Source organism: Chelmon rostratus, chromosome 18 (assembly GCF_017976325.1).
Source record: "Chelmon rostratus isolate fCheRos1 chromosome 18, fCheRos1.pri, whole genome shotgun sequence".
Lineage (NCBI taxonomy): Eukaryota > Metazoa > Chordata > Actinopteri > Chaetodontiformes > Chaetodontidae > Chelmon > Chelmon rostratus.
Window position 1 is genome coordinate 1,911,357 of NC_055675.1, and position 19,665 is coordinate 1,931,021.

Genomic DNA, 19,665 nt, shown 5'->3' on the forward strand with positions numbered 1-19,665 from the left:
GAGAGGAAGGGCCTCGTTCAATTGTGCAGACGACCAGTTCTTCTTATAGCCAATGAAACTCCGAAAACAAAGACTTGCTGCTTCAGTGGGTAACTTAGAGCCAAGTGGGGAACAGGGATGTTACAGAGGGTTGAAATGAGAGATTTACTGAATGGAATCAATATAAAGATATATAAATATAGATGGCCTAAATACTTGTTACCTAAATAGAAATATAGATATCTATCTTGTTAAATATACTGAATGGGCATTTTTTAGAGAACACCGAGACGTGCCATCAGAAAAAAACTGTGTAAAATATTAATTTTCTGTGGAATTGTTAGCAATTAGTTTTGAACTTGGTCATTCAGGTGTCATTCTGTGGTCCCCGCTGTCCAGTGAAAAGGACCCTGATATGATCTATAAGCAAGAAAATATTCAATAAAAACACACATCAGTATGCTCAAACTTGTATTACTCAATGCCAGGAGCACTGACAGTGATTCTGACTGTTGGGGAAAACATGTATGTTCTCCAAGAACAGCTTTCAATTGACTCTGGATATGTCTCGGATGACTTGGATGGGCATGTTAGGCTAATTGTACAGGAATGAGAGTAGAGGGTATTTCTTGCAATGCTCTATTTCACTCACTGTTTTTTTTTTCCTGGTAACATATTTTCACTTATGTACATAGCAACATTGTTTTTCCAGAAAAGTGCAATGAAAGGACCAAAGAAAAGGTGCAACATAAACACACCTGTACACTGACTATATGCTGAAATAAATGCAAAGAGCTCAGGGCAGGCAGTGACAGAGACGCTGCTCAACGAGCTGCTTTACAGACACCCATAAATGACAAAGAATCGTTTTTCATCTGATATTTACAACATTAAATCCAAATTCCTATCTGTATAATCCTCTCTCTGATTCTTTGATTTAATGCATAGACAAGTCAATGCAGCGCTACTATTTGCATAATATCTTACCAGCAGTCGCACTCTGTCACACACACACACACACACACACACACACATTAGAGATTCTGACTTGGCCTACTTTAGGTGTTCAGGGAAAAAGCAGCGCTGCTCAGGATGTGAACCAGGCATGCTGATTTTCCTGCATATGCATATCTGTTTTTGTTGTTTTTAATCAACAGAAAATGGTACAAAATAAATAACCACAAAATAATGTTAATTTATCCACTCTCCTTCTGAAGAGGTATGTCAAAAAAAAAAAGAATGACAGAGGTTTGTATCTAGCAGCCAAAAGCCTGTGGGCCTTTCCAGGAGTCTTGTGATACATTATCAGTAAAATGAAGGCACACAGATAAGGTGCAGAGATTATGTTTCGGGGTGCTGTTTACCTCCAGAGATAAATTAGAGTGCTAACATTGCCCCGCTGGGGTGAGCAACTCCCCGTGCACAGTAGCTAAAATCAATGGGAGAAAAAACACACACAAAAAAAACATCCAGCAGCACCTTGAAATAACCACGTTTGAGAATGGATTTGGAAGCAAATCAGCTCCACCTTTCAGTCTGAATCCCCAGGCCTGTGTAAATAAGCCATCAATGGCTGTCACAGAACTATTACACTGGCCAGGACAAATGAAGACGCAGGGTGCTGCCTGGGCTGCCGCTGCTGACTGTAATTGCAATCTTTCAGACGGGAAATGGCAAATTGCTCCTCTCATCATTAGCAACCAGCTAAGACAGAAAACAGACATGCAAGCCTGCAAACATAATTATAATGACATACTGGGAGGCAGAGGGACTGCCATGGAACACATCTGGGGCTTTCATGAGACCACTGCAGACTGACTGAGCAGGTCTGGCATTGGCTCCGCAGCGTGTTTTCTCCCTCGCATGTGCGGCCGCTTAAATTCAGATCCCGGCAAGCGATCTGCGCCATGTTTACCTAGCAACGGCATGGCAGACTTACTTGTGCAGGCCACAGACGGAGGGTCAGAGAGCGCTCGGTAGTAGCCGTCCTCGCAGTCGCAGCGCCAGGAGCCCTCACGGTCGTTGAAGCTGTGTGCCGGACAACGAGAGCACTGGAGGTCCTGGGAGGAAGACTTGTAGAAACCACGACCGCATGCTGAAGAAGGAAGAAAACAACAGGATGAGGCCAAGGCAAAGAGACGAGGACAAAGACAAAAAGGAAAGTTAGGAACCCTGTTTGCACAGACCGTGTCATGTCGGGATTCCACATGATTTATCAGCTAGCCATAAATCTCTGCATTATGAAGTCAGGTGGAATACAGTTCAACTTTCGGGGAAAAAAAAAAGAAAAACGATGAGAGAAAAGGCCAGCTCACCCCTGAAAATGACTGTCTGCTCGCAGCCCCTCACAAATGTCACATATCTGTGAGTTGTAAGCAGTTACACTGAAGAGTGATTCTCCTTTCAAAACTTCTCACATGGATTCATTTGAATAACTGAATAACCTTCAGACACGATTTTGTTTGGACAAAATTCTTGTCTGGCAACAACAAAAAACATTTAAATCTGATGCAATGTGAAGTTTGGCATATCTTGTTGATTGAAAAGATGGAATTTCACGGTAAAACAGGTTTACCTTCTTCAAACTGAAAATGGATCTTTTTTCTGTACGGAACAAAACTCCTCATACTGGTGGGGGCCCACAGCTCATTTCTACCCCTGGGCCCCCAGTGGGTAAATACAGTCATGCTGGTATAAAGGAAAATCCAAATTATACTCACCCTTCACTAAAAATTCAATAGATACGTGGAATTCTCACAGAATTTTTTATTTAGTAAACCCCAGCTAAGCCGGGTTCACACGGGATTATATTCACTGATGATCTCAGCAGCCATTACAAATCACTGAATGTCTCCAGGTGATATTAGTCCTGTGCAAACACATTCTGAAAGAGTCTTGGCTTCACACCTGAAGTCTCAGCATGAGGAGGGCATGACAGAACAAACCATTGTGTTCACATCTCGCAGCAGACAGGATTTGAATGAACCTGCCCCCCCTGGGCTTCATCACGCAGGCTGAGCCATTAAACGGCATCGCAAACCTCATGTTGAAGCATTAGCCCAGGGGTAAACTACAAGCTCTCACTTTGAAGGAAAAATAAGCAGGGTTATTTTTATTCTGGTGAATCCTCAGGTCAGCAAAGAGGTCTAACTTGTTTATAACAAGAGACGAAACACTTTTCAGCAGAGCAGAGAGATAAGCGTACATATCAAGCACAAGCGCATGGATCATTTCAACATTGTACCTTTGACCAAGGCGGTAAACAACCCTCAAACTGTGAGGACTTATCAAAAAACAACTATCACTGCTTGTGTGCTAAGATAGCAATTTAAGAATTACCCTTAACCCCAAGTAGTTCACCCAACCACCACCGTTTTCCTAACGATTCAAACGATTCTCATTTCCCAAAAATGAAAGCAAGTGATGACAAAGGCTGAATGTCAATGGCAAACAGAACACAGTGATTCATAGCAACCACACTGTGAATCACATGCATTTGTCACGTTAATGTTTAAATACCAGAAAGGAGTAAAATGTCTATTCTGAGCCTGGCTATTTCAGCCTCCAAGTGGACTAATCGGCATAGACCGGCTGTGTGTGCCAACCCGAGCTGAGCCTGGCGAGAAACTGCAATCTACGTATGCCACATGATTTCTTAAACAATCCGCAAGATATCTATACTTGTGTGAATAGCTCTGCATACAGAGTATCGAATTACAACAAAAATGCATTTTTCATGAGCCACTGGGAGAGAAATAAGCTATGATTTTAATACTGGGCAGCCTCCATTACAGATCTCAGTTCAGCTACTTTTTATGTCCCTTTTCCAGGGGAATATATTGGCCACCGCCTCCTGTGACAGCTCCAGAACAAGAAGGATAGAGGCATCGGAGTTTTCTTGTTTTAACACTTTCAGCACGGCCTGAAGAGAAGAGTCGGGGGCTCAGGTATCCCGATTCCAGCTACAATGGAAGCCCTGTCATTCTCCATTTATTGCTCTGCCACAGCCTCAAACGCAAGACGTTTTTTTTTTCAAGAGGAAAAAAATACATGATTTAATCTCTAATCTTTTTCTACCTTTTCGAGCCAGTAATTGAAAACAGACCCGTGAGCAGGGTGTGAGCAGTGGGTCTTAAATGCTGACCAGGCAAAATGTACGGACTAAGCACAAAGTGCTTACTCATCATATTTAGCAGCTTTTTTTACTGTATGTACAGCTCTGATGAGCGATAACATTTGACAAACAGCAAAGGAAGCCATGTCTGGTCGAGCATCTGATACGCAGTGTAAACACTCCCCACGGATGTTGATAATGACACTGAAGGGCTTTCTCGAGCGGGTTAAAGATTGGCAAGGAAGACCGTGTAAGACCACGCTTTCTCCCGCCATGCCGTGCTGTTTAAACATTCTGATAAGCCAGCGTGTCTGTTTGCCTTCGGGTTTCTGAGAGCTCATCTGCTGGGTGGCCGGCGTGCGGAGGGGGAAAGCCCGGCAGGGACCGAGGCTATCTCCCATCGCGACCACCACTCCAGCAAACAAGAGGATCCACAGGCCAGATTAAGATGAGCACAAGGATGAGGGGGGGCTTTCGAAAGGACACACAGCGTTGCTGGAACACTCCGTTGCTGGAACACTCCAATTCATTACAACTTCCCTCTTATTTTCAAAGCTTTCACAGTATTTCTGTTGGCTTTTCAACCTTTATGACTAATTATGTAATAATAATACTAATAATAATAAAAAGTGACCTACACAACATAGCACTCCACAGTTTTTTTTATTTTTTTAATTTCCATTTGTAAAGTTTTGTTAACACAATATAAAGTAGTTCCTTTTTCTGAGCTGCTGAGACCTCTTATTGCATAAATTCATATCAAAATTCATTTCCTTGGAAGCGCCTGCAGGAAATGGCACGGTATCAGCAGTAGCTTTCTACATCAACGTTACCTCATGGCAGCACACGGACAGAAAACTATTTAGTGTGACCAATACCTAATCCGCTTAAAATGGTCAGTATCGGCGTCCATGCTAATGAAACTGTCGGCTTGTTTACAACCTGTCTGATCGCCTTACTGCCCGGGCTGTCGTGCCCCAGTGGGCTTCGCTGCCATGGTGTTGCAATGATACCCGATTTAAGAAATTACTTTCATTGTTCAGTTCAGTGTTCAGTGTTATCATAACTGATTGATAGAAACGATGGTCCAAACTACAGAAATGAGACCTGTGTCTTAATAAACACTACTTACACGAAACCCACAAGCTTAACAGTTCTTTTTCTAGCTTTAAAACCCACGTGTTTATCAGTGCGTCTGACTGGGCTTGGCACCTGGAAATGTTTACAGAAGCAACAAGGCGGCAAATGAGGCCTCAAAAATCGAATGCCTGCATGACACAGGCAAGTAAGTGTTTCTGCAGCTCTCCCCACCACTGGCAGTGCAGTGAGTGACAAGTACAAACACAGCCGTCCCGGCCCAGCATTCCTGGCCCAGCAGCGGCAGTACAGTGCACACTGACTCGCTGCTGGCGACTTTCCGTTCCTGGCACCAGATGATGAAGCGAAACTCTTCCTCTGAGACGCCGAGCTGGGATGGTCGTGAGTGAGGGGTTCTTTGTCGACTGTCCCTGCAGCAACACTTTCCATCTGAGTGGAAATATCTACAAAGCAATTACACCAAGTCTGTTCACCAAGTAGCCTTCTTAACTGACAAGATGACTGACACCGTGCTGCGAAACACTGACACACAAACATGTTAAAACATCATACGAAACCCCAGACTCTTCACTACTTGCAGTGACTTTGACAAGAGGATTTACAGTCCAACGTGTAATTACATTAGCGAGGGTGAAGTGTATGAGAGTGACTCCTTTGAAAAAGGGCCATTTATGTAAGTCCGGCCTGTTTCTGGCACAGATAAAGGCCAACTAATGGTTTGTGCTTGTAGACACGGGCCCGTTAAAAAAGCTCAGCGGCAGACACAACAGTCGGCTTATTTACGACACTGAGAAATTAGTTAGTCCTCAGAGAAGCGGGTTGAGGTTAAACAGAGAGAAAAAAATAATACAAGTCGTACATTCCAGCCAGCTCCTCGGCAGGCTACAGAGCCAGCATCTGTAATTTCCCTTCCAGTGGTCAAGCACTTTCATTCAGTGATGTGTGTGGGGACAAGCTGCAGTCAGCAATTTTCCACAGAGAGAGGAAGAGGAGCCTGAGAAAGGAGAGGTCCTCAGAGTAGTGGGATGAAGTTAATCAAACGCTCCTGTGACCATAGTGTCTCAATCACAGCCCACACTGGCCCACAGAATAAAACAAAGCCTCCTTATCTTACGCAGACACGCGTACACAAAAAAGGGGGGAAACAGACTTCTGTATTTTTGTAAGATCTCGGTTTATTTCTTTTTCGTCTGAGCTTCTTAACATTCTTGAATTACATCCATTTCTCTCACGCTTTGGCAGTGTCATGACACTCCGGGTGAGGGACAGCGAGGGAGGTGGGAGAGCGCCAGTGACTCCTTATGCGACAGCCTGACATATCCCTTCCTGGCCAAAATAGAAAAGAATCATTCCCCTTGTCTGGGGGTGACGCCATGCCACTTTCCTCAGTTAATCTTGTGCCTTTGCTGACAGATCGAATTCCAAGTTTGCCCTTTTTGTTTTCTGTGTAGTCTCCTAGTTTTCCATGTTCTGGGGCTGGTTGGTAAGAAAGCACCAACCTAAATGCACCCATAGCATCAAGAACTGGAATCTAATGTAATGTATCAGTTATGTCCAAGAATGCCTGGTCAGATCTGAGAATTACAGATCATAATCCTGTGAATCCACGTGACTCTGTGGATGCAGAAAGTATTTTTTGAGGTTTATCGAAAAAATATGGAATAAATTGTTGTTGTTGTTGCTTTTAGCCCACAAATCCAATCTGGACTGCTCTCCTCATTACAACCAAAAGCCACAATGTCATTCCATCTTAATATTGCGCCTTTGCTGACTGATGGAATTTCAAATGTGCCCTTCTTGTCTCTGTGTAGTTTCTAGTTTATTAACTAGGACTTGTTATGAATCTAAATACATTTAAAGTACCAAGTGAAATGTGTACAGAGGATCTACTATGCAGAACTGTGAAGTTTAGAATCTGACCGAGCAAGGCCAGGAATGGTTTGGTTTATACTACATTTGCTGTCTGCATGGGTGGTGAGCGCGTCTGATCCGTGGCTCTGCAGACGCAGATGTGGAAACATTTGAACTTTAGGTATTACAAAGGAAGGTATCAAAAAAACACTGCTTTGGTATTGGTACTGAGGCTCAAGTACTGCATTGGTGCCAGTATCAAACCCTTGTAACAATACCCTGTTCTGGAAAAACTGGAAGCTGAGCTTCCTTGCTTGCTTGCAGCCCACAAATCCAATCAGGGTTCCAATCCTTATGACTACCGAGCACGGAAGACTCTAGCTGGTCCAAGCAGGGCAGCTGAGATATTGAGTTTCTCCCCATCTGTCTCAACATTGCAGTGGACAGTTCTCTAAGTGAGCTGCAGCTTGAGAGTGTGGAAGATTCCCTCCGTTTTTTGCAGACTACCAGGGCCAGAGAATGACTGGCGTGGGCCTTTCTGTCTCCACGGTCCTAGCATGATGATTCCTGTCAGGGCCGGGCCTACCCCTTTCTCCGGCTGCCCTCCCGTCCAGCCTGATTATGTGTTAAATCCGCCCGTGTGTCGGGATGGATGTGGAAAGAATGCTTGCTGAAGGGAGCCGAGCAGGGCTGCGGAGACCTGGAGAGAGCAGCCTGGAGATAGCACCCCATTAGAGTGATAAAAGAGGCAGAGGGAGGAGAGCAGCCGACAGGACCAACATGCAGGCCCTGCCGCTGATGAATGCCAGGTGGAACGGGTCAAGCGTGATAAAGGAAACAGTTTATTTTCTTATTTCAAAAAAACTGCATTTCTTTCAGTAAAGCGTAGGCCATAGCCACTGCCGTTCCAATAGGGAAATGTCTTTATAAATATCATCTTTAAGCACAGGCCTGGAATGATGCGGGGCCTGTCGCCTGTAGTTTATAAGAGTATGTTTCCTCCAAGTGTCTTTAAATTTGTCTGCATGATTCTGACATCCACTGCTGAGCTGGCCTGCCTCTGAGCAGGGCTGGATCTACTGAAATGCTCCTCTATCTATATTATACTGAACATATAAGAAATATCTATTATAAGAAATAGGTATTTTATATGTCCCCATGCAGATTGTAGAGGGATTGAGTTTTGGTATTGATGCCAAAATGGTACTTTTTTTGAATACCTAACTTTGTTACACAAACATGTTATTCAAGCTGAGTCATTTGCTGCTGGGCCACGGGATGTTGTCAAAAGCTGCGGACAAAAAGCTGGTTGGTGAACCTTGACTTCCAAATATTTTATCCCACATGTATTTCCACAAATCTTTTTTTTTATTATTTCAACAAAAGAAGTCAGACTTCTCAGATGCAAGGCTGGATTACCAACCATGCAGAGCACGGACCTGCCCCAGGCCCTCAGAACTGCAGGGGACCCTAAAGCTCCAGCTTTACTGTATGTCAGCTAGTCTGTGCTAATTCGGGAACATGCACCACTAAATGACAACAGTGACGGGGGCCTTAAAGTGGGTCTTCCTTCTTGAGGGTCTGACTTGACAAGGGTCCTGTGTCAAAATCTGGTGTCAAGCTTTCCGTTTGATTCTGAGTATATGCTGTATATTCTGAAATTAATGTGCTTAATCGTGTTTTCACACATTAAAACTGTGGCCAGGTAGTTTTCTCTAACACAGGCACCAGACATATTGCCTGGAGAGTGAGGGGAATGAGGGTTAATGGGGGCCCGGCAGCTGATTTTTTTTGCTCCTTGGCAGGTTAATCTGCCCGTGCTCAAATATTTAATGTTTTTTATGAAACACAAGCAGCCTCGCAAGCAGTTTGCCTAAATAAACCAGAATCTACATTTGGTCAAATTTAGACTTTAAATGAGGAACTGCCTGTTTAAGGAACAAGCAAACACGAGTAAATCTGAATTGAATCTGACCAGAACTTCAATGCCAGCTTTTGGTATTTGACGATTTTGCTATGCTCTGTGCACACACACATCCAGTCGGTGCCAAAAGAAATATCCCTGATGCCCTGTGAAAAAACAAAGGACTTCTCTCCCTCAAACTCGTCTGATCGCTTCTATTACACCGCAATCCGTTCTTAATACTGCCATAAACATTCTCTATCAGCTATTTCAAAACACCCAGTGTCTAGCTGGATGTTCAGACAACCATGAAATGCCATTTAAAAACCCAGCTCCTGCTTTATGTTTTTTGGTTTCACTTTCAGGGCGTACGATTAGGACCATGACCGTGCCTTCCCACTATAGAGAAGGATGTCAATAGCTCACACAGAGCTTATTTCTTATGCATTAATGTAGCCCGGGGCCTATGTGTGTTGCTCTGATTAGATGTGACTTATGTTCTTTGCCTCAATAAATAGTAGGCCTTGGTGTGGACATTCATCAGGCTCTGTTTACTGGCATTTTATGCATACTGAACTATGGCTGCATCTCTGTTATGGACCAAAGCCTGTGGTGTTTTCCTCTGCAATGCAAGAGGCAGTACATCTTGTGAGTAATTTCAGAGCAACACAGGCAGGCAGACCTGGGAAAAATCCTCGCCGAGTGTATTTCTTCTACTTGAAAAGCCAAAGGACAGCTCAATTGATCTCATCTTGTGGGTGATGTGTGGACTTTTGTAGCTGCAAAGGTTTTATAGAAATCAAGTGTGCCTTGAAGGATGATATGAGTTATTTATTAAGGTTGCTGCAGTGCTCGCTAGCAGTTTGTTTCTAGGTTTGCATTATCTAAATTGTATTTTAAGAACTCTGATATTATGCTTAAGAATTTTTCTAGTTCATGTTTTTCCTTTTTTTCCCGCTCAGACACGCTTTGTTTTTTAGTCTGATCACAGGAGCAACAAAGGAAGCAGCAGGTGTTTGTCGATTTCTTCCTTTTCCTCCGAGCCCGCTGCACTGCTCTAAATCTTTTTTCTTTCAATAAAGAAAAAGATGCTCAGCAGCTGGGTTTTTGCCGGCAGACATGTTAATCTCCCACCTATGAGAGGCGAGGCGCCTATCTGGCTCCGGGAAACAGTGGCAGATCACACAAAGAAAGAGAAAAGAACTGGGACCGTGCTGAAAATCTCTTCATGGGACAGAGATAGAGTTTCAATGTCAAACCCCTTCCAAACAAGCTCATTTCGAGCACCAACGCCTCCTGTGGGTTCAGAGGAAGGGGGGAAGGCTACAATACAGGACGTGGCTACAATAAGGCCACAAAAGAAGTCCGATTAAAAGCAGCCACTGAAACATACGGTTAAACGGTTAAAGAACCTGATGTCATATTGGGCTGGATCCTCCCTTCACCCCACACATACTTGGAATGGCTCTGTCTGGCTGCCGCTGCACTCCACACATACAGACAACCGACCCATTCATCCGAGGTACCTGTGCTTAGCGGGAGATAAGTAGCTTTCCATGAGAAACAAAGAGAAGATTAGCATTCCCTTACACTGTGTTGGAGGGCATGCAGCTTTGCCCTCTGAGCAGAGAAAACCCAAAGGAAGTGCCGGCTCTGTTGTTCACAGCAAAGATCAAAGCCAGACACTGATTAAGTTATACTAAACTTTGAGCTAATGCTCCTGCTATGGTGCTGCTGCAGCCAGTCCACCAGGTCTGATGGAAAAGTGGGACAATGTGGAATTAAAAAGCTAACTAATGAACACTTTATCAGGTCTAAATCAAGATTACCATCTCTTGTGGTAATCTATGTTTACAATAATTTATAGAGTTAATTTTAGCCTTACTATGAAGCAAGTAAGTTCAGCCTTTTAGATGTCAGACTTAAAAAAGAAAGACATTTTGTGTGGATCTCAGAAACAGACACTTCAAAGCTTTAAAAAATCCCCACGGATCTGGAGGAAGGTGGGAAAATGGGTTTTTGGTTATTCGGGTGAATGCACGTTTTAGAGAAGATATATTTTGCTTATTGTCCACAGATCACATGAAAGCACTACTCACTCCTGCTTGAGCAATGCTGACCACTGACATGTGAGCGACGTCAGAAAGTACTGAAAGACAGATCTGAAAAAGTGGTTTGTTGACCAGAAAAAATACAATAATGCCAGTCTTATCTAATCTTGTGTGCGTGTGTGTGTGTGTGTGTGGTTTAACGAGTGAAATATAAAGGAGGAAATAATATGATGTCAGTAAAGAAAACCGCTTTAGCTTCATTACAGTCGCCGCTGACAGCAAACGCTGCAAACAACAAGCTTGAACACCTGTTTGCTCTTTCATCTCTTCTGCTGGTTTACTGCATGGATCTGGAGGTGGTAAATGAAGGGCATTTTAAGATTAAACCCATTACATCAGTAAATTTATAGCCTCTCCCTCCACCTGAGCAGCAGCTGTATCTCAAGTCCTCCAAAGAGGTCTCTGCTTCTTTAAGCTATCATACGGAGCGAGCTTTTTGAAATGGATTCTCAGTGACATGGAAAATGTCCCTACCTAATCGTCTTTTGTTTAGTTCATTTAACTCACATGGAAATAGAAGAGAAGGCCCTTAAGGCCAGCCAGGCAGCTACTTTTAATGGATGAGGTGGTCAGCTTTAAAGGGGGAGCTGTGCTAAAAGACAGCACCGATGAGGGGAGGACTCTGCATTCTGGGAATGAAAGCACAGGGTCCAAAGGTCTGACCGATCCAAAGCCCCCTGCAGCCCGAGCGAAATCGGCACTGAAAATGTCCCCAGTCAGCAACTGAGCATTATCTCTGAATTGTGCCAATGCCTACCAACCCTCCTGACCCAGCCCCCGCCCATCCCGATCCACCAGCACCCCCTCCCACCACCCCGGGCCCAGAGCTGTGACAGAAAGGAATGGAACAATGTGAAGCTAGCCGCTCGCCGCTGCTGTGGCCAGGCCCCCGTGGCCTCCCCCGACACAAAGACACCGGCTGTGCCTCAGATGCCCACCAGTGCTTCCACAATCTGGATTGATGTTAAATGGTCGGGTCATCCGAATTCATGCAAAAACAAGCAAGAACAACAAGCTGTTTTTGTGATGTACCCCCACTAGTCTCCAGCTCTGCTAATATCGTGGATCGGTGCAGAGAATGAGTCATTGTCTTTATGCACTGAGAAATAATAATAATAATAGTTCTGTGCAATTTTCTGACATTTTATCAACAATTATTTAAATAGTCCACAAAATATCTGGCAGATGATTAGATAATATTCATACTCATTGGATGATCCCTAAACTTTTTATTCCCACTCTGGTTATGCAAACATTGGACACCTCCTGTTTTGCCCAGCTGTCTTCATTTTAACATAACGCTCTGGAAGAAACAGAATTTCCTGCGACAGAACCATCCTCAGCACATTTTAAGTTGTGCTTCCTCCGCTCTGGATGTAAGTGGGAAAAGGTGTGAAGTTATGTAATAAGTTATTGATTCTCCTCTTCAAGTAAGATTGAAGTACAGAGCCGATGGTCTGAAGCATCCCAGAGGAGCAGCTCCACTGACAACACGGCCCTCCCCCTCTGCCGCTTCAGGTGGCGAGACCCCGGGCCCCGGTCACATATCACTTTCACCCTCATGCCACAGGGACACAACACGGAACACCAAAGACATTGTCTCCTGACATGGAGTTTGCCTGTCTGATCACATCCAGCTCAAGCAGTCAGCAGGCGAGCAATTACAAAAAAGACATCTGTGCCACAGTTTGGATAGCTAAAAAGGGCAAAAGCTTAGAATTGCAAGCGGTATGGAAGCGGGGATCGATGGAGATGTCTGAACCTGTTAGTGCAAGTGGGGATGAGGGCCGCTGCTCTGCGGGGAGGGCTCTTTTGTCATGCAGGGAGAGGGGGCCGGAGAGGTGACTCTTCTGGCGATCAGGGGTCAACTGCTGCGGCCATCCATCTTCCTTCTTGACAGTGTCCTGTCAGCCCGGGCGCTCATGTTACTAAACATAACAGGCAGGCCTCCATTGTGACGCTGCGCCCGTCTGCAGCCATGTGTAAATGAAGTTAATATTCACTGACCTCATGCATGGCCAAATGCGGACCCCGGTGTCACCTTGGAAATAACGCTATCTGACGCAAAGACGTGGAGGTCTCCCTTTTTAGGGGGTTAACAAAGTCTCGTACCAGTAAGGCTGACCACATGCCTTTGTTTGTGTGAGAATGAGGGCTGTTTACTCGGATTCTGCCTATTCATGTGATGCAATGCAGAGTTTAAAATGTGCACTGGCAGGTCAAATTCCAAGACCTGGATACTGATAAGTCATCACTCCCCTATTTTTTTTTCTTGCCGACTTGAAATAGCTTTGTATAGCCGCTTGGTGCAGTTTGCATCTATAATCACATCCCTTCCTGCATCATTCAGTCGAACCAGAACGCATACACGTACTCCTGGAATCAGCGCAAAGCACCCCACCATCGCTGCTGTGCATCACGGGCAAACAACCACAGTTATCTGCTAGGAAGTCATACAAGAAACATGCTCCTTACATCAGATCCTGCAACAAAATCAGCTAATTTAGGATGGAAAGTGATCCAGTTGATTATTGTAAAGAAACATTTTGACAGGACTAAGTGACAGAAAGTCTTCTATCTTTGCATCACTCTCCTCTATCATTCAAAGACAGATGTTTGTCCTGTGTTGAAAACTTTCACCAATTTCAAACTGTGTAACTTTTTTTTTCATAAAAACTGTCCTCCATCATGTATATTGTGGGTAAACTAAATTAGTCTGAAAATAAGGATATATGACATGCCTAGTTACGTAGTGACTAGCCCATAAGCCTGTGTGTAAAGGGAATATAAACAGCCTGGGGTCCAGGAGTTAGGAGTAATGAACCATAAGGTTACCAGCATTTGGAAAATATCCCATGGGATTTGCTTTTGTTGCTCCTAATAGTCTGGTGTTTTCTGAACGAGGTTTGTGCTCCTACAACAGTTGAGCACTCCGAGCTTTTCCATCAGCTGTTTGATATTCATGTATGCATGAGTTCAGTGGCTGTAGCTTATCAGCAGAGGTGAGAGACAAACCCATTACCAGTGACCAGACACTGGAGGCCTAACGTCCGTCTTTAAAATCAGTTCTCTGTGCTGAGATCATGTGTTTTAGATCCGTCTTCACCTCCCAGTGACATCTATGAATGTGGAACGCGGCTGGAGCAAATAATTGCTCTTTTGTTTTCCTGCCTTTGTTTCAGCATCGCTGGTGCAGCCCGTATGTATGTAACTCTGAGACAAATATTTACCAAATAAACAGACTTTGTGAATGAGCCTTCCGGTGAAAATTTCTCTCGTATGTGAAATGAGGTATTTGTATTTAATTTGACGTGTTGACAGGGCAGCCGGATTCCACAGAAAGCGCTGCTGGCGCCGGCTCAAGCAAGTGTATCCGTGGAAACAACTTCTTCTTGCTTTTACTTCTCATTTGGAAGTGCATATTTAAAAGGGGACACTGTATGTGGAAGAAAAATAAATATTCTTTAGCGCAGCTTGCCAAAACACGATCACAAACATTTCGCTTTGTCTTCATATGTAACTGTAACTGCGGTTTTATCTCTGCTAACAGGCAGGAATTAAAGCAAAAGAACTGCACAGGGATATAGGAATATCTTCTGGCCATGACGAGTCTACATCTGTCCTCAGCAGAGCACCTGAGGAACTATTGTTCTCTCTGCTGCAAGAACTACCAAATACAGTAACATCAATATCAGAGATGTGTAATACTTTACAAAAATGACTGTTAGTTGGTCCACTAATAATCCTGGAAATCCAAAAAAAAATTCACATATAAAGAATCTTAATTTTCAATAATTTTAATCCTCGATTAATCGTTTAATTCATTTTTTAGCAAAAATGGTCGAGCGCATTGCTAGTCGAATGGTTCCAGAGACAAGCATCAAACCCTCACATCTGAGAAGCTCAAACCGAACAAGGTGTGTCATTTTATTTCTGAAGAATCTAAAAATTTTAGCTTCTCCAAATCTGTCTCCCATAAGCGATCAATCTCAGGATACTGGCAGTTGTATCGGCGGTAACATCCTGAGCAGGGAACATCACATCTGTGGGTCTGACTGCTACCTGCCAGGCCAAGACGAGGAGGAAAAAGCCCTGGGCTGTGGAAGAATGCTACTATTCACAGGAAGCCGACACTGGCGGTGACAGGACGAGCTCCCATCCATCACCAATTTATTTCAATCTTGAGTGATTTAGGTCCATTTGGGTCTCCCGTGGATTTGGCGCACACCTGTCATTTGCATAATTAAGCTCTGGAGCGGTTGTAAAAGCCAGCCATTTGGTGTATTAAATTCACACCTTATCAATCAGAGGAGCATCAAGACGAATGAGGACCTCCTGACTCTTGACTTCCTGGCTTCATTTGAAATGCTAAGTGCTGTTTTTCTCCAGGCCTTGAGGCGAGCCGGGCTGCAAGGGGCCGCCTGGTGGCCTCCGTACATGTTAGCTGTCGTGGTCAGACCCCTACTGCTCAGCCCCGTCCCCCAGGGGCCCAATCATCAATCAGTCTCCAGCTAACTTCTGTCCAACTCCCTGACAGTCAAGATGGATGGTGCCAGCGTCTACAGGATGCTGCATCCTCTCATTAATTCTCTTGTTAGCATGCACTGATAGCAGCGAGATACGACCTGTTTTATCCCTTTTCCACCAGATAGAGGCCTCTCCCTTCCTTTGGTGGAGGGTCAACAATCATTTCTCGGGCACTGGTTACTTAGCGCCACAATGATGTGATGTGTCAAAATCGGACAACATACATTCCCGGGATTGAGCGAGACAAAGACGCCAATGTCCTCCTACAAGGGCCCTCTCTCTGTCCAAACGACTCTGTGGCTCCACTGCAACCAGTAGTCAGCGCTAAACAGGACCAGCGGATGAATGGGCGCTATTTTCACAACACGCACTTCTTCGCAAAATGAAGCCCGCGCAGGCTGCGGGGACACTTCAACTGGCCTTTTTCAACACCCATTACACTGAGGCCACTGAACGCAGCGGGCGGAGAAGAAGAGTGACATTTACTGCCACAGATTGCCACACAAAGAGTTAAAGAGAGACAGAGGGAGGGGGGGGGAGTAGGGGTGAAAGACAAGGGGTCCCTCTTTGCTGACGGTGATGAATGAGTGGATCACAACACGTTTCGGAGGAGGCCTTTGCAACCACAGAGGGGGCTCCTCAAATGACATAACTGACAGCTCAACTCGCTTAACTCCACCTGCACCCGCCCTGCGGCTGAATATTTTACTCGCCGGCCATGTTATAATCATAGCAGACTGCGGATCCTAAAATAGGCCAGTTAAGGACTGTCTGAAGGCATCAGCATGCTTCAGAAGAAGTGCCTGTCAGATCAGTCAATGGCGTGTGAAACCCCTCTGCCCCCGCACCTTTCAGATTTCATGTAGGGAGATATAATCTACAGAAAATGTGCTTTTTGGTGGCTACTCCAAAAAAAAAAAAAAAAAAAAAATCTAGGTTATGGCACTGATCCCTTACGGCCTCAGAGGTCTCCAAACAAAGCTCTTGCTGCCGTCTATCAGCATCTAAAACCACCTTTCCCCCGATGGAAGCAGGGAGTTTGCAACTACTTTCAAAAACCAACAATCTGAGAAGTCTAGCCTTGTTTTGCAGCGTTTGGCCACGTGTGACAGGCAGGGTTTGAACTTATCTCTCAAGCTTCCATTTTTTACATTTTTTACACAGCTACTTCAACCACTTTATGTGTGTACAAATGTGACAAGTGAGACACAAGAATGCTGTCGTGGAGAGACTCTTCAAAAGTGTGCACTCGATTCTTTGCATCTCCCTTCTGTATGAAGGCAGGCTTTTACCCCATCTTGCAGTCTGGCCATTAAAACCAGGTCCAAACACTTTTGCCTTTAAACGTGCTCGGACCACACTTCATACAAAGTAGTTTGTTTGAAGCATACTGAACCCTTTATACAAAAGGTGCAGCATCGCCACAAGGCACCATTATAAAGATGTACTTTTACATCGCTAAGACAAGCCAGTCTGAGGTACAAATGGCAGGATTTCACATTTTTAACGGTCACAGCCACTTGGACTTATTGCTCTGCTGTTCAGCTGATAGAAATACTTTGAATAGCTTTTAGATTGTGCTGGGGGAAACTACTGAATGGACAATTTAATGTCAGTGGAGCTGCTGGAAGAAGTGCTGATGGTGCACCGTGATTCTCATTTTATTTAGATTAACTACCCCTTAATACAAAGGCTTCTCATGCCTCAGTGGAGATAAAGCTCATAAAGGTGCAGTGTCAAGACCGGAATTTGATCCACATACACATTAAGGAGCCTTCTCCTTCAGACTTTAAACAACCTGAGGGTGGGTTCACTGCGCTGCCGCCTATATCTAGCTAGTTGTTTGAGTTGACGCCACATGAACAGATTAATTAATAGAGAGATGCAACAGTCTTCTGTTCTGAGAGCTTTGCACCACGACATAATAAGAAAACATTGCTAAAATTACTTTGACAAGTCAGCCAGAGCGATCGGTTGTTATGCTGCATCGCTCTCCCTGTGGAAATAAATTGCGGGCTTCCTTTCCACCAAAGGGCACAACTGGATCTTACATCTATGCATATTAAAACAACAAGAACAATAAAACGGAGCTCCGTGGGGTTGAATCAGCAACAGCCCGCTAACATCAGAAACATAGCCCGACTTGTGTTGCTCTAAATTACACGGCCTAATATATTTCATTAACACACCTCCCTCAGTGGGGTCCCTAATGGATGACAGCGTGGCATAAAAGCTTGTCTGCCAGGGACACTAATTTGTTCTTAGATGCATTCCATTCAATTACTAACCTTACTGGCTGCTGCTCCTCATAAGCTGCTTAGATTGAGGTTGCCCACTTTGCCAAAAAAAAAAAAAAACAAAGGCTGGGCTGACAAGGCAGGCCACTTAAGTTCTGTGACCTAAGTCACCCTCCTTTTAATCCATAGTGATTTTTATCTTTCAAGTCAGGTGGCCACTGAAAATAATCCCCTGAGCGTTTAGAGTGACAGAAAGCATGTTATTGTTAATTGTAGCCGCACGATCCGGCACCACAACAATGTAAAACCGAGCCACGGCGAGGCTGTGTTGGCCCTTCCTGTTAGGCTCCTTCATAAATATCCTGAGGCCTAAATGCCACAGTACGGCGGCTATTTGTTTTCCCTCTCTGTCAGGGTCATTCGGCCGGGGCAGAACGATACTGAAAGACTGGCTGGACTTCCTCTAAACCTGTGTATTCTGCTAGTGATTGTCTTGGCTCGCTGCCAGTAAGACAGAGCTGAGTATTCAAGCTGAGGAGCTAAACTCTAGTTATTATTTAATCCCAGTGTCAACAGAATCATGACTATAAATTAAGAGCCTCATAATCAATTAACATGGATTCCAATTATTACACTGGGAATGTTTGGCCTCAGTACTTTATCCATCTTTACTCCTGTCAAATCAGCTCCTTTAATCCCATTTGCCAACACAGCTATTCAGCCAGCAATGCCTAAATTGTCATTTCCCTGCTTTGCATTAATCAAATCACAAACACTCCCCAGTTTATAGCATTTTTTTTGGCACACCTTTAGTTGAGTGAAATCCAGGATGGCCCTGACTGATTTCTAAAAGTTAATTCAACAAGAAAAAAACAGCGGGAATGCTAATGAGTCAATTAAAAGACTACTAAAAATACTTTTCACTCTGATCATGACAAAAAAAAAAAAAAGGAACAGGCACTCACGTTCACACGCGTCTCCTTTCTGATGAAATCCAGCTTTGCATATACATTTCCCAATGGGCACCAGCCATTCCCCTTCAGCGCTGCAGTGCATCTTGGGAGAGTTGTCGGCCTCCTCCTCGGCATCGCTCACGCACATGCCCTCGACCTCCACCAGCGAGGAGAACTCTGATCCCGTCACGGTGTCTGGGAACGTGGCCAGGTTCTCAATGATAGACCAGCACTTCTTGTAATAAACTTTGACAGAGACCAGGGCGATACACGCCCCTACATCCTGGAAGGCCAGGTAGAAGCCACGCCTGGACAGGGGGCCAATTATGCGTACTTCTGTATTCAGCTTCATCTTCCTCTCGCCCAGGTCGCCCTGGGTGAAGCTTTCATCTGCGGCGATCGTGTCAATTTTCACGTACTGGTTCTCCCGCAAGCTCCTGCCCACCTCAGAATCTGTTTCCTGGTAATACAAGTTGAACGTCTCCTTGCAAGTGCCCACCACACCAGGTAGGCTGTTACAATCCCTCAAGGTGAACTTCAGTTCCACAAAAATTCTCTGGGCATTGCCCTTCTCTATCCAGTTAGTCCGAAGCCAGTTGTTCTGATTGGGCTCCATGACTTGGCAAACCTGGTATGTGCGAATGGGTGTGTAGTTCTCATCCAAGCCGCTGATCTCTTCCCACTGAAAGAAGAAGACATACATTTGCAAGTGAATACGTCCATTAGAGAGCGTCACCATGCTGAATTTAGATGGGAAAGCCATCAAACTGAAATAGACGTCTAATGATCGGCAATCAAACTGGAGGTGATTACTCTGTAATGAATATGACAAAGGTATATGAAATATAGTCCTTTTAGACAGTATTCATTAAGATAAAGTGCGGGGGATGAA

At 44.5% G+C, this 19,665-nt stretch overlaps 1 protein-coding gene across 10 annotated transcripts in view; it reads right to left on the reverse strand.

The window, feature by feature from the left end:
- The window catches only part of epha7 (eph receptor A7), an 89,485-nt gene extending 70,081 nt beyond the window's left edge, over window positions 1-19,404 (reverse strand). For all 10 annotated transcript variants that reach the window (XM_041958836.1, XM_041958839.1, XM_041958840.1 and 7 more), the window contains exons 1-2: window positions 18,786-19,404; window positions 1,919-2,074 (exon numbers count right to left, since the gene is read on the reverse strand). In XM_041958836.1, coding sequence (XP_041814770.1) covers window positions 1,919-2,074; window positions 18,786-19,389 — 760 coding nt within the window. In that variant the 5' untranslated portion in view covers window positions 19,390-19,404. The remainder of the gene's footprint in view (window positions 1-1,918; window positions 2,075-18,785) is intronic.
- Window positions 19,405-19,665: the final 261 nt, after the last annotated feature.